The following is a 13,216-nucleotide window of genomic DNA, read 5'->3' as shown; positions in this document are numbered from 1 at the left end:
TGGTGTGAGTCAATGAGGTGCGTATTGCTCTTCAAGAGAGACTGCTCTTTGTTGGGGATATGTAATGGCATAATAAAAGGGGCCTGGAGGTGTATCTTGTCGAACTTGGTCATTAGAGGGCTTCAAAGTGCTGTGGACAACACCACAGCTCCCCTGCGCCATTCCCAGAAGTGTTGCATAATAGCAACATTTGATTCTTTTCTGAAATTCAGATGTGTTACAAACATCGGAAACTGACACGCACTATGTCTCTGTAGTCTGGTAGTGTCTACTCTGACTGCCAACAACTCTTGGGGTATCAGAGGGTCTGTCACGACCTCCACTACCAACAAGAAATGCCAGGAGTTGAGAACCTTTTTCATACGCTACGTGCGCGCACCATCAGTGAATCTTAATTTCATTCAGACACAACTTGAAACAACTGTTTGGTACAGTGGTACCTCGGGTTAAGTACTTAATTCGTTCCGGAGGTCCGTTCTTAACCTGAAACTGTTCTTAACTTGAAGCACCACTTTAGTTAATGGGGCCTCCTGCTGCTGCCGCGCCGCCAGAGCACAATTTCTGTTCTCATCCTGAAGCAAAGTTCTTAATCTGAAGCACTATTTCTGGTTTAGTGGAGTGTGTAACCTGAAGCGTGTGTAACCTGAAGCATATGTAACCTGAGGTACCTCTGTACTTTAATTAAACAAGACAAGATAAATATACATAGATTAGGATACGTGAGAGACTTGGGTGGAGAAGGGAAAGAAGTGCTGTTGCATTTCCAGCATTGAAGCGCTCTTCTCCCAGGAAAAGCATCTACAGTGAGCCTTATTACAAGTAGAGCAGCGAGTTGCAGGAACTGATTTCTTCTGTGCTTGGTGAACATCCTCTGCTTGAGTGCCACAGCTGAATCGCTGTGGTGTTGTGCTTCACAAACAAACAAGAACAAGAAATCACCCTGATTTCAGGTCACACAGGTTTTTGGTGGATGTGTGTTTCCTCCCAATTTGCAACCTTTGCTTACTAACAAGAACTCCTCCTGTATCTGGATGCTGAGATCAGTGTCACTGTGCATCAAAGAACAGACAAAAGTGTGTGTAGCACTTCATCCCAAGACCAAAGAATTTAAACTGATCTCATGCTTCACACTTTCAGTGGGGTGGACCTGTCTTAAGGTCACACAGTGTTTTTACCTGTTCGTCTTTGCTATAAAATAAGGCACGAGAAGATAATGTGGTGCAGGCCAGACCCCTTATTTTAACCCCAAATAGTTCTTGGCAGGAACACTTAAGAAACCACAACAAAGGTAAGAGTATATTGGTCACAGTAGTCTTTTATTGCAAGCCCAGACACCACAGACACAACAAGCATGGAGCAAGGGTCACAAATTCACATTTATAGGTTCTTGATGGCACAGAGACTTAAGGGAGAATGGAGTGGTTGGAGGGACTGTTGTACAGTGAGATACCAAACAAAGACCTGTTGAATCCCATGAAGGATGAGATGAACACAAACCCCTCCCACTATCAGACACCTGTGCACTTTGGCACAAGATACCTACGCTGCATAAAGCAGTTGAGGAGCTCTCACATACCAGGTGCCGTCCTTAGAGTGATAAGGGCTTTCATTCCTTAGTTTTATAAAGCATGTGCTCAGAAGAATGGGTACAAACACAGCCTTCCTAAGAAGGCCCTGTGGGGGCACATCTTGGGTTTTTTAATTTTAGCGGTTATGAGGACAGACAGAAAGATCTCTCTCCTCTCGTTTGTTTCTGAAACTATGGCAGGAGACCCCTGTCCCCCCCTCTTTTTGATCTCCTGAGGTTGCTGAACTAGAATGACACATGTGGGTGAGCGAATGCCACGATTTGGACTTTTGTGGTTGGTTTCCTTACTGCCTGTGGTGCAGCTGTCACTGAATGAAGCAGAAAGGTCAGGTCAGGTGTTCTTGGGGAATCCAGCATCCAGCTCCTCCGGACATCTGGGTGAGCTGCTGTTGAGGTCTCACTTTGGCATCAAATCCTGCAAGCACATACAGGGAAGTTGATAACAGCTGAGTAGATTCAAGGGACAGATGTGATCACGGGACCCCAAAGCAGCTTTGTTCTTCCTACACTTCAGCCTTTGGTCAAGCTTAACAAAGCCAAGCAGTTCCATCTGTGAATGCTAACGAAGGGCAGGTACATTCCCTAGACCAGAGGCGGAGCGATACTATACCAGGCAGCACAGCAGCTGGGGAACCAGGCAGCCTGTCTTTTACCAGCAATCTCCATAAAGAATCCAGGTTCATATATGGAGACACACAACCAGGGATGAGCAAAATCTCATGGGAAGCTTTACGGAATTCTTTTATTTCCCTTAAGCCATGAAAAGCAATCTCATAATATAATATGGATGCAGCTGAGAGGGCAGTATTCAGATCCGCCAGGCTGATTAGGTGAAAAGCATTTCAACGCAACGTATTTCCAAGTCCCACTGGGACAATTTGCAAGCGTGCTCCGACATGCCCCCTGTGTGACAAATTCAGCCAAGTTAGTTGGGTTGCCTTTACTGGATCTGAACAAAGCTACAAATTGGTATATGAATCAGACCAGTGCAATTCTGAGTTTTTTGCTTCTTATGGTACCTCCTGTGGCCACCAAAGCTGTGGGGCACAAGTAACCATCCAATGAGTTCTGTTTGCACAGAAACAAACCTGGGCAGAATATAATCATTGTGTCCGATTAGGTACCGTTCGGGGGGCAAGTAACTCGCCCCCTGGAAAAGGCATCTGATTACCTTGAAAAGCTTCCAGAGTCCTTGGGAGTCCCTCCCCCTTTCTTGAAGACAAACTAATGAAGGATGCACCTCCCCATCGATGACAGAGGCAGGAAACAGATTGACAGAAGCACAAAGCTAGCCAGTGAGCAGAGATGACTGAGCGCAAAAAAATAAAAAAAAAGCTGCAGTAACACAGAGAGATGGATGGGGCTGGGGGGAAAGGGCATTGTGGGAAACAAGAATCTTGGGGAATTCGCCAAGAAACTTGCAGACCCTGCTAGATGCAGCGGAGGTGTGTTTGTGATGGGGGCACAGAGCAGTTGTCTTGGGAAAGAAGTTCAGATTGGTGTGAGGGGTTTGGGAAGAGAAGACACAGGAGCCGCCTGTGTGTCTGGGGAGAGTCACAAAGTCAGCCTCCTGTTTTCCCATCAGGGAATGCGGAGGGTGACCAAGAGAGCCCTCTTCCTTTCCATCACCTTTTGCCCACATGCCCTTGTCCCCTTACCCTAGGGCACCGAGGCTCCCTAGGGTGCGGATTACCTGAGAATTACCCAGCATGCACTGAGACACCCCTCCAGCGATGACATCACACACAGCACAAAATGGAGGCCTGTGGAACAAGGAAGTGGCAGTTTCTTTAGCATTCTTCCCTTTACCCCCCTGCTTTCCAGTATACGAAGAACCCATGAAATCACCTCCCTGCCTCCTTAATGTCATGGGGAAAAGAAAAGTAGAAGAACATACTGGACTGTAACGATGAGCATCCACTTTGCTGCCTTTCCCCTTCTCCATGGAGCCTGCAGCACTGCTTGGAGGGAGCAGCTGAGTTACTGAAAGGAATTAAGCATTTTATTTAGAAAGGTTAAATCAAGCTATTTCAAGCTATTTCTGGTGCACCAGACCCAACTTTTTACTCAGGCTCCTGCCAACTATATACAGGATGCTACAGTACTGCTAATTTACTTGGGACATCAGTCATTTTCTGATACCTGTCCCTGGTAAATTGCTGCCCCTGTTTTACCATTGTAGAGATATTCAGTAGACACTGTTCTACATTTTCAGCCCTCCTAGCCTTAGAACATAAATTTCAAGCATAATATTCAACCTATTATCCACTGCTTTTGTTTAGAATTGTTTTACTTGTTCTTATAATTGCCTAAACCATTATACCTGTTTTCCTGGTTTTTCATTCCATGTTTTTAATGTAACCCACCCTGAATAATGTTCAGGGGAAAAGAATGTGCCTTTATGAGTCCTGATCCAAATTGGGGTCTCCCCATGCTGCTTTAAAAAAATGAATAAACCACCAAACAACACTTAAATATGTACAAATGTGGTAGCACATTTTAAAGGTATTGTCAGGGCTGCCTCAGGTCCCAGCTCACAAGAGACCAACGCCAAGTCCACTTTATTTACAAAAGTCTTTATTGAAGTACATTGTTTGTTCCACAGCCGAGGCGCGCAGCCCCACGTCTGTTACGCTTAGACCGCTGAAGTCCCCTCTGAATCAGTCCCGCCTCCACACCAGTTTAAGAGGCTTGTGCTGGTCCACCTCTTCCTGTCCTTCCTTTTCCGCAGGGTCTTTCTGCCCCCCTGGGTTCCTTCCCTCCTGCTTTCCCCTGACGCTGAGTCCCCAGACGCCTGTTCCCCCCTCCTCCGTGCTTTGGGACCAGGCTCCTCCTCCGGGCTCTCCGCATTTCCGCGCGCCTCCACATTTGAACTTGGCGCGCGTTCGCTACCCCTGACCTTCCTCTTGACAGTTACACTACTCTCTGTACTACTCTCCGCCCCTTCCGGCAGGACGTCTTGCCCCGATCTCCTTCCCCTCTCTGCTTCCTGCTCTGCTTCGTCTGTCACACTGGGAACTCCAACCTCTTCACTCCGTTCCGGCGGGAAAGCCGGCCCCGATCTCCAACTTCCACTCGGGGTTTCCCTGCTGCTCCCCTGCTCCTGACGAGTCCCCCCTGTGGCTCCCCTTGGCCTGACCAGGGGCGCCCCCTTTTGGGAATCCTCCGATTCACTTGAAAGACTCATGGAAACCCTCAAGTCATTGTCCTCCTCCTCCTCCTCGTTCCTGGATTCTTCCCCCTCGCTCTCAGTCTCCTCCCTCATCTGTGCCTCTCTCCCTGAACCCCTGACAGGTATCATCATCAGCCCTTAAGTGGTTTCGAAATGGAGAACATGTCCATTAATGGTTCTTGGTCACGAGGGCTAAATGAAACTTCCAGATGCAAAGCCATTGTATCCCTGAACACCAGTTGTTGGGGAACACCAGTAGGAGAGGCATATTGCATATAAGCATGTGGCTGGTCTCTGTAAGAAAGGAATGTACCACATTGGGTCATTGGTCGATGCTGCATTTTATTCATGCCTTTAGCCAGAGCCCACCTCTCTAGGATGTGTCAGGAGGAAGTAGAAGCAAGAGAAAGAAAGGAGGATGTATTTGATTTGCTTTAGCATATTGTAAAGAAACCAGGTAGTTCTTCAGCAGCTGAAAGTGTGCTACCGCTTTCCAGCTGCAAGGAAAGACAGCTGTCATTCTCAAATGATTCCTGCCTCTTGGTCAGAACTGGGTTTTTTTCAAAAGGATAGTGAATCTTTGGTCCAACTTGGAAAATTGTAGCCACGTCCTTCTCATGCAAATAGGCACAGGAGTCCTTCTTGTGCTATCACCCCTGCTCCATGAGGGGCATCAACATGGGAAAGTCCCTGTCAGTGCAATGTGGGATGGCTTTGCAGCAGCAATGATAATGCAAAGGTGACACATTAGTTCACCCAAACAAGTCTTGTCCTAGAACCTGCAAGAACTCGTTTGGTTTTTACCTGGTGAGCTGGTACTGCTGGGTGTGCAGACACTATCGTCTAACCATGCGCTCTGAGTCAGGGACTCCTGCTTTTGGGGACCTTCAAGGGAACACATCAACTCCTGCACAAGAGAAATGGGGAACGGGCCTTAGAGGATGCTGCAGCTGCTCAGCTGAGACAGGAGGACTACTTGAGGGAAAGGGGATTTCCAAGACCCCACACTGACCGCCTCGTTCTCCTCCTCCTCCGACGTCTCATTTTCTCTCACTCCGCTGCAACAGCTGCTCACGTTGGACGAGGAACGGGACAAGGGCTGCATCACGCAGTACCCTGATGTCTGACCGGAGAGGGCTCTGCTGGAGGAATACACAAGTCCCAAATCATCACCCTCATAAATCTCAAGGGCCACCAGCCCAGCATTACAGTTCATAAGCCTCTGTGACAAAAGCCTCACTTTGCAGAGAAGTCTTAAAAGCCTGCCCAGACTTGCTCAGGTCCTCTAGTTCGTTAGAGCTCAATACACACATTTAAAAATGAAGCACTGTTTATTGTTCGTTAAATGTATATCTCAACTTTTCTCCCAGGAGTTGAAGGTGGCATACATTGCTCTCCTCATTGTTATCATCACAACAACCCTGTGAGGTAAGCTTGGGCTGAGAGACAGCCGTTGGCCCAAAATCACCCAGTGAGCCTCATAGCCAAATGGGGGTTTGAACCCTGGTTTCCAAAGTCCTAGTCCACTACTCCATTATGCTACATTGGCTCAAACACCCTCTCTTTCCTGTTAATATAACATGGCAGGATGGAGGTTCCCTCCCCACACACACTTTACACAAGGCTTCCCAGCGTTCTTTTGTTCTCAACTCACTTGTTCTTCCTGTTGGGGAATTCTGGGGAGCTGGGACTGGAAGAGCCGTCCGACTTGAGGTCAAAGAAGGGCCCTGGGCTCTCCAACACTTTCTGTATCCTTTCAGCGATGTCTTTGCTTTGGAGGAAAGGGAACAAAAACATTTACAACATGGAGCCAAATGTCCTTGCATGAAATGCAGCGGCTTCATTTCTTTAAGACTCTTAAATTCTCCTTCAGCCCATATGGGGACAGAATGAATTCCTCCAAAGGTCATGAGAATGGAAACTGACCCTTTCCCAAAAGTCTAACCAGTGACCTGCATGGCCTCCTGCCTTTCTCTGTAGCAAACAGCACATTGAAATATATATATATATATATATATAAAGGTAAAGGTACCCCTGCCCGTACGGGCCAGTCTTGACAGACTATGGGGTTGTGCGCCCATCTCACTCAAGAGGCCGGGGGCCAACGCTGTCCGGAGACACTTCCGGGTCACGTGGCCAGCGTGACAAAGCTGCATCTGGCGAGGCAGCGCAGCACACGGAAACGCCGTTTACCTTCCCGCTAGTAAGCGGTCCCTATTTATCTACTTGCACCCGGGGGTGCTTTCGAACGCTTTCCCATTCTTAGCCCAAATCTCAATTATGGTGAACAGGCCAATTTAACAGGTCAAAACTAAAATGTATTTTATATACATTTTAGACCCATGATACTGCATGATGTAGAATCCTGATTGGCAGAAACAACAGTTTTTAGGTTTAGCTCACTTAGAATTCTCTTTCCAACTGAAATGCACTCTTAAGCATGAAAAGAAAGATTTAAGCAGAGATACAGGCTGTGTATACTCAAATTCGCAAGAAAGTAGGTTGGTCCCTTCTCCTATCTACATATATAGCACAGGTTTGACTAATATGCAGGGCACATCAGATTTCACTTTCAATATTTTAGCTCTGCTCATTTTGAGGACAGGAGCTTTAAAGGCCAAAAGTCTTGGGAGAGGATGGCAGCTCCAACTGTACTTTGCAGCCTCCAGAATAAAGAATCGCCAGGTCATTCTGCATATGACTTAAGAGTAGGGTGGCTAGTTATACGCTGCAAAAAAAATGAGAACAAATCTACAGGTGGTAATTCACATGTATAAGTTGCAAATTTAGAAATAATTGCTGAAATTTAAATAGAATTGCAATACAATCTCACCATTATGGGGAAAACATCAGGAGAATGTCTAGGTGCTGCTATCACTGGGCAACTTCACGGCTCCTGGTCCCCTTTTTCTGATTCTTTATCTTTAAACCAGATTTGGACCAGACAGACAGCAAACGGAGGAGACCTTGCCCGGCCAAGACACATGGGGGCATCTCCTGACAGCGTTTGCTTCTTTTAGCTTTAATGGTCCTGTCAAATTTTACTGGAGCAGCAGGATAAAGGGGGCAGCACAAAGGGGGAGGAAGGAAACACACTTACCTGGGAAGTAAATAACCCTTAACCCACAACTGAATGGGACTCACTTCTGAGTAGATATGAGTATTGCACTGTTAAGTAGACTTAAGACATTGTCAGCAGCCTCAATAATACCACCTTCACCTCTCTTCCAAACAATCCTGTCTTTGATATGTACCTATGACTCAAGGCATGTGGTCCTTCCTCTCTGCCATTCTTCCCTTGAGTCTTACCCAGTGTCTCCATTTAGGCTTCAATTTCATCACACACCCCCCCCCATAAGTTCGGTTCCCTACAATTCCACATCAGTTTGTGATTATTTGTTGTTGTTGAAAAACCAGTTTGTATGTAAATGGAATTTCAATGGAATTTTATGAAAATGCACCAGAATTTTATGAAATTTTAATGGAATTATGAAAATGCACCAGAATTTTACAACAAAATTCCCCTAATATACACATTTTTTGCAAAGCAATTTTCCCTAATATAAAGCATTTTTGCATGTTCTTTTCACTCATGCATTCATACGCACACTTTAGCCCCTCAGGCTGTGTATTTTTGTGCACACTACTTGTACTCGAGAACTTCATTGCAAAGTCCAGAGGTGCGCAAATTTTAAGGGAAGCTGTGGTTTGGTCTGCCTATTGTTAAGGAAAGTGCTGATTAGGTAAGCTAGCCTATAGATGCAAACCGAATTTCTCCACCATCCCTATCCCTCTAGTCCTCCAAGTCCCTATAGCCCAGTCCGTACCTTTTCTCCTCCTGGATGTTCTCAATGCCAATTGCACTACTGCGTCGCCCATTGAAGCGGCTACCTCGGTTGCGTGACGGGCTTCTCCCAGGTAGGGCAAAGGACTAGAGGGGAGGAAAGGACAGTAGGAAAAAAAGAGAGACAGAGGAAGAGGAGGATGCAGAAAAGGTAAGAGCTAGAGGGAAGATGGAAGACTGGGCTCCAGAGCCTGTCCTTGCATTGCTACCCCATGCTAACAGTTGCAGCCTGTCCAGAGAGTCACAAGGTGCCCAGGCATGATGTGGGAGCTGTCAAAGTTGGACAAACAGCCAAGAGAGAGAAAGAGCAACACACATATGAGAGAGCGAGAGAGAGAGAGAGGGAGGGAGAAATGGAAAGATCGGTAGACAGAAATGCATGTATGAAAGCGCAACAGGGGGAAATAAAGACTCGGGAAAGCACAAGGTAAAGCCATGTACAGCCCCAGAGGGCTAAGCTAGACATTACAGTAAATGTGCGCCTGCTACCCAAAATGGAACCCATCACATCTTCTCCCTCTGTCCCAGAAGAGTTTTCCTCCCTACCTAATTAGCAGCTGAAGATCTGGAGCAGGGGCAGGGCGATGTGGCATGCAGCTTCTACCAGGGATGCCAAAGTGTGTGCCAGGGGCTGGGGCAGGGATTAGACATCTAAAGGCAGTTTCCAGCACTAGCTGTATGTGTACTCCAATATCTAGCTTAGCCCAAAAAGGAAGGGAGAAAAAGTAAAGCTGGGGGGGGGGAGTAGAGAGCGCCCCCTTTCCTTACATTTGTTTGGCATTTCTCCTACTTCCTGCAGATGGCGGGTCTCACCTTTTCCCTGCAGAATTACCCAAAGGAGACAATGCCTTTCCTGGCTTCTCCGGACATGGAAGGATGGATTCACCTCAAGGAGCCTTGCACAAGGACTTCTGCTTGCGCAATGGGGCTTCCATCCCTTCCTGAATGCCCCCAAAACTGGCTTGAGGGGTCATGGGAGCCCCCATAACAGCACATGGGAGGGAAGGCTTGTGCATTCATCACAGTGTGACACTTGAGTTCCATCCAGTGTTTGGAAAACCTGCTAAATCCCCGGCAGTGATTGGGGAAAAGAAGAAATGAAAAGCTTCATCACAAATACAGCTTTCTGAAGTGCCATATTTAGAGTGCTGTCGAATGAGCCAATTAAACCTGGGCTGGGGAACCTGTGGCTCTCCAGATGCTCTAGTCTACAAGTCCAACCATTCCACACCATTGCGCTACACTGGCTGGGATTGATGGGATCCCATCCCTGGATTAAACACTAAACTGCTTGCTCCAAACCATGCAATGCACTCACATCCGACTAAGAATTTTGGTACCGTGAGAACGGGCTTAAGATGTAAGCCACATCCACTTAGATATCTGCTTTGCCAACTTCTTCCAGTCATGCCAGAGGAACCTCAGCGCAGAAGGAATTCACTCTGTGCCATGCTTCTTATCACCAGGGGAGTTGGGCATGTATGGCTCAGGGATAGCAGAACATATGCTTTGAATGCAGAAGGTCCCAGGTTCAGTCTACAGCATCTCTGGTGGCTGTGCTGGTCTCACCTTGAGCACTCTCTTGAGAATGAAAATTCACATAAGCATGCTTTCCACACTATAATTGCAACTCCAGACTCTCGAAAATGGCCTTCTCATCACGTGCCTTCAGTGCCTGTGCAAAGGACTGAATGCCCACTTGGACAATCAGAGGATGCCCTGAACTAGAACAGCACCAATGCACTGGTAACATTAATGCCAAGCAAAGGAACAGCCACTAATGCAACACTTCTAGCTATTAGTTCTTTCATTCCAGACACCGCTTCATCTCACCCTGCCATGCAGTCCATCACTGAACAGTCAAGTCTTGGCAGGCAAAACTAACTTGCTGCAGATGCCCACCAAGTGGTCCATAGCCAGGAGGTGAGCATACTTGGGTAGAACAATCCTAAGTAAGGTCAGCAGTATGCTCTACCCAATACACACACTGTCCTAAACCTCTCCAGCCATCAACAAGGTGGTGGGAGAGGTTCTGTAAGCGGGCTCTTATGGAATCTTTTTTAGTTCCCTCAAAATTAAAATTCAGTCTCTTTTCAGGCCTGTTTTTGGCACATAAACCACCCTTGTCACTCCAAAGAATAACCAGTGCCGAGAGAGGAATGCCAGGAACGCAACTTCACTAATTCTCCTGGGTCTCTCAGTAGCTTTTGGAATCACTGAACATTGTACCCCTTATGGATAACCTGTTCTGTGTTAGGAATCGGTGGCATAGGGGGTCCCATTCCTCCCTTGGGGACTGATGCCACAACTGCTGCAGGAGAATTACTGCTCAGCATCGATGCTAAAGGGTCCCAAAGGGATTCATCTTGTCCCCAAGACCAAACGTGAAATGTCTACGTGAAATTTCTGAGGGCATCATCAGCATCTTTTACTCCTGTGTAAAGGTTTTTAAATTCCACCCACTCACATAAAACATCAAGACAGCGCTCAGCAATTAAAGAAACCAATAGCACAATTTATTCAGATTCTCCCTAAATGCTTTCCCTGTTCCTCAAATTGTTTTCAGAGTCAGAATCGGCAAATGAATAGAATCGGGTCTCAGAGGAACAGGATAGGGAAATGAACATAGAGAGATGAGGTGGCAGGGAGCCCAACAGAAAATAGCCACAAAACAAGACCAAGACAAGGAGACATTAATAGCTGGAGACAGATAATGTTGAAGAGCAGCGGGTTCACAGTAGTAGGGGATAGTGGCAAAGGACTGAGTACATGCTGGTCTCCACCCCATGACGCCACCTCCCCAATACCTTACCGCAGCAATAGCCTTGGTGCCTTCGGCGACACTCTGGTTGAGGGCAAGGCCAGCAGTAGCTGGGCGATTGGGTGGAGTTGATGGCTGCTGCTGCTGCTGCTGTTGGTGCTGCTTCCTCATGGCTATGCCCATGGTATCCAGGCTCTGGCTACGGCCCCGGATCACCCGCTGGAGAGAAGGGCAACAGGGAGACAGACACGTTCACAGACACACAAAAGGACATCATGAAGAGCACTATAGGATGTTGGTGGGCTGGGTGGAAGGAAGCGGAAGGAACAGGCATGAGCTCAGAAACGCCCGGCTTCCTACAGGACTCGGGCAGACAAGGTATTGTTTCCAAGAGGACAGAACTCGCTTCTGCTAACCTAACCCACAACCTCCTGAACAGCTCTGTCATAAAAACCACACACACGTTGTCCCTAGCCTATGGCACCCCAAAGCACAACCACCAGGGGGCAGACATTTAATCCTTCAACACAGGCATAGGCAAACTCGGCCCTCCAGATGTTTTGGGACTACAACTCCCATCATCCCTGACCATCCTGTTAGCTAGGGATGATGGGAGCTGTAGTCCCAAAACATCTGGAGGGCCGAGTTTGCCTATGCCGGCTCCAACACTATACTTTGGACCTGGCACTGTAGATATGAGCAGAACCGCCAACTCGCAGAGAAGGTACAAGAGGATACTGTGGTCAATGGCATCAAAAGCTGCTGAGAGATCAAGCAAAAGCAGCGAAGTTGCACTCTCCCTGTCCCTCTCTTGAAGCAGGACATCCATCAGGATGCTTAAGGCCATTCGGTCCTCAAACTGGACCTAAACCCAGACTGAAAGGGATCAAGATAACCAGTTCCTTCCAATGGTGTCTGCTGCTGGACGACCCTCTCAAGCACCTTATCCCAAAAAGTGATCGGGTGGTAGTCCAATATTAGTGACTGGTCCTTAGTCATCAAAGTTCCTCAGGGTTCAAGCACGGCTTCTTCAGGAGTTGCTGCATCACTGCCTCCTCCAAGGCAGCAGACACCAATCCTTCATGCAAAGATGAATGAACCACCCCCTGGAGGCAGCCAGCACAGCTCAGGTACTTCAGATGACTCATGATGGCCAGATGTTGAGCACACATGTGGGCCAAACCACTGCAAACACCTTGCCCATGTCCTCAAACCTCATCAGCTGATCCCACAAGATTGGGCAAGATGTTGTGTTGGACACCTCACCCAGCTCTGTAATAATGGTAGCATTCAGCTCAACATGAAGGCTGGTGATTCTCAAAGCTGCTGGCAAATATGTCACAGCTGGCACTCTATTCCCAGTGACAGGGGTTGGCAGCCCCCTTAGCACATCTCTGCTGGCTAGCTACTCAAGGGTGCAATGGAGTAAGCAAATTAAGTCTTCTTTGCAGTAGCACACCTCTGACAAACTTTGCATTGGATTGTATGCCATTGTACTCTAGACTTCATTTATCCTGTTCCATGGCTTGGAGAGCCATAGACACCCAGTGAGCTCTCCAGGCTCCACAATTTTGGAAAGTGAACTCAGGAGTAATTGCGTCACCAGCTCAATGCCTCTCACTATTCCACAGCGACACTGAAGCTCAACAGGACCGCCAACCTTGGCTTCTGAAAAATCCCCCCAAGCATTCCAGAACCCCTTGGATTCCGTAAGTCTCTGGGGGTAGACCATCCTAATGGCAGAGAGGGGATGGCACTGCAAGACCCAACTTTGCCAGATAATGGTCTGACCATTAAAGGTAAAGGGACCCCTGACCACTAGCTCCAGTCGTGGCCGACTCTGGAGTTGTG

At 47.6% G+C, this 13,216-nt stretch overlaps 1 protein-coding gene across 9 annotated transcripts in view; it reads right to left on the bottom strand.

The window, feature by feature from the left end:
• Positions 1-1,291: 1,291 nt before the first annotated feature.
• Positions 1,292-13,216, bottom strand: part of LOC114587818 (rap1 GTPase-activating protein 1-like) — a 51,926-nt gene continuing 40,001 nt past the window's right edge. For 2 of the 9 annotated variants that reach the window (XM_077921488.1, XM_077921485.1), the window contains exons 17-22: positions 11,417-11,584; positions 8,588-8,691; positions 6,415-6,531; positions 5,773-5,902; positions 5,565-5,667; positions 1,292-3,571 (exon numbers count right to left, since the gene is read on the bottom strand). In XM_077921488.1, the coding sequence (XP_077777614.1) occupies positions 3,243-3,571; positions 5,565-5,667; positions 5,773-5,902; positions 6,415-6,531; positions 8,588-8,691; positions 11,417-11,584 (951 nt within the window). In that variant the 3' untranslated portion in view covers positions 1,292-3,242. The remainder of the gene's footprint in view (positions 3,572-5,564; positions 5,668-5,772; positions 5,903-6,414; positions 6,532-8,587; positions 8,692-11,416; positions 11,585-13,216) is intronic. The other 7 variants (XM_077921491.1, XM_077921490.1, XR_013391158.1 and 4 more) reach the window with 7 other exon arrangements.

The sequence above is a fragment of the Podarcis muralis genome, chromosome 17 (assembly GCF_964188315.1).
Source record: "Podarcis muralis chromosome 17, rPodMur119.hap1.1, whole genome shotgun sequence".
In the NCBI taxonomy this organism is placed as follows: Eukaryota; Metazoa; Chordata; class Lepidosauria; order Squamata; family Lacertidae; genus Podarcis; species Podarcis muralis.
Note: the sequence above shows the minus strand (reverse complement) of the source record. Positions and strands in the feature narration are given on the sequence as shown.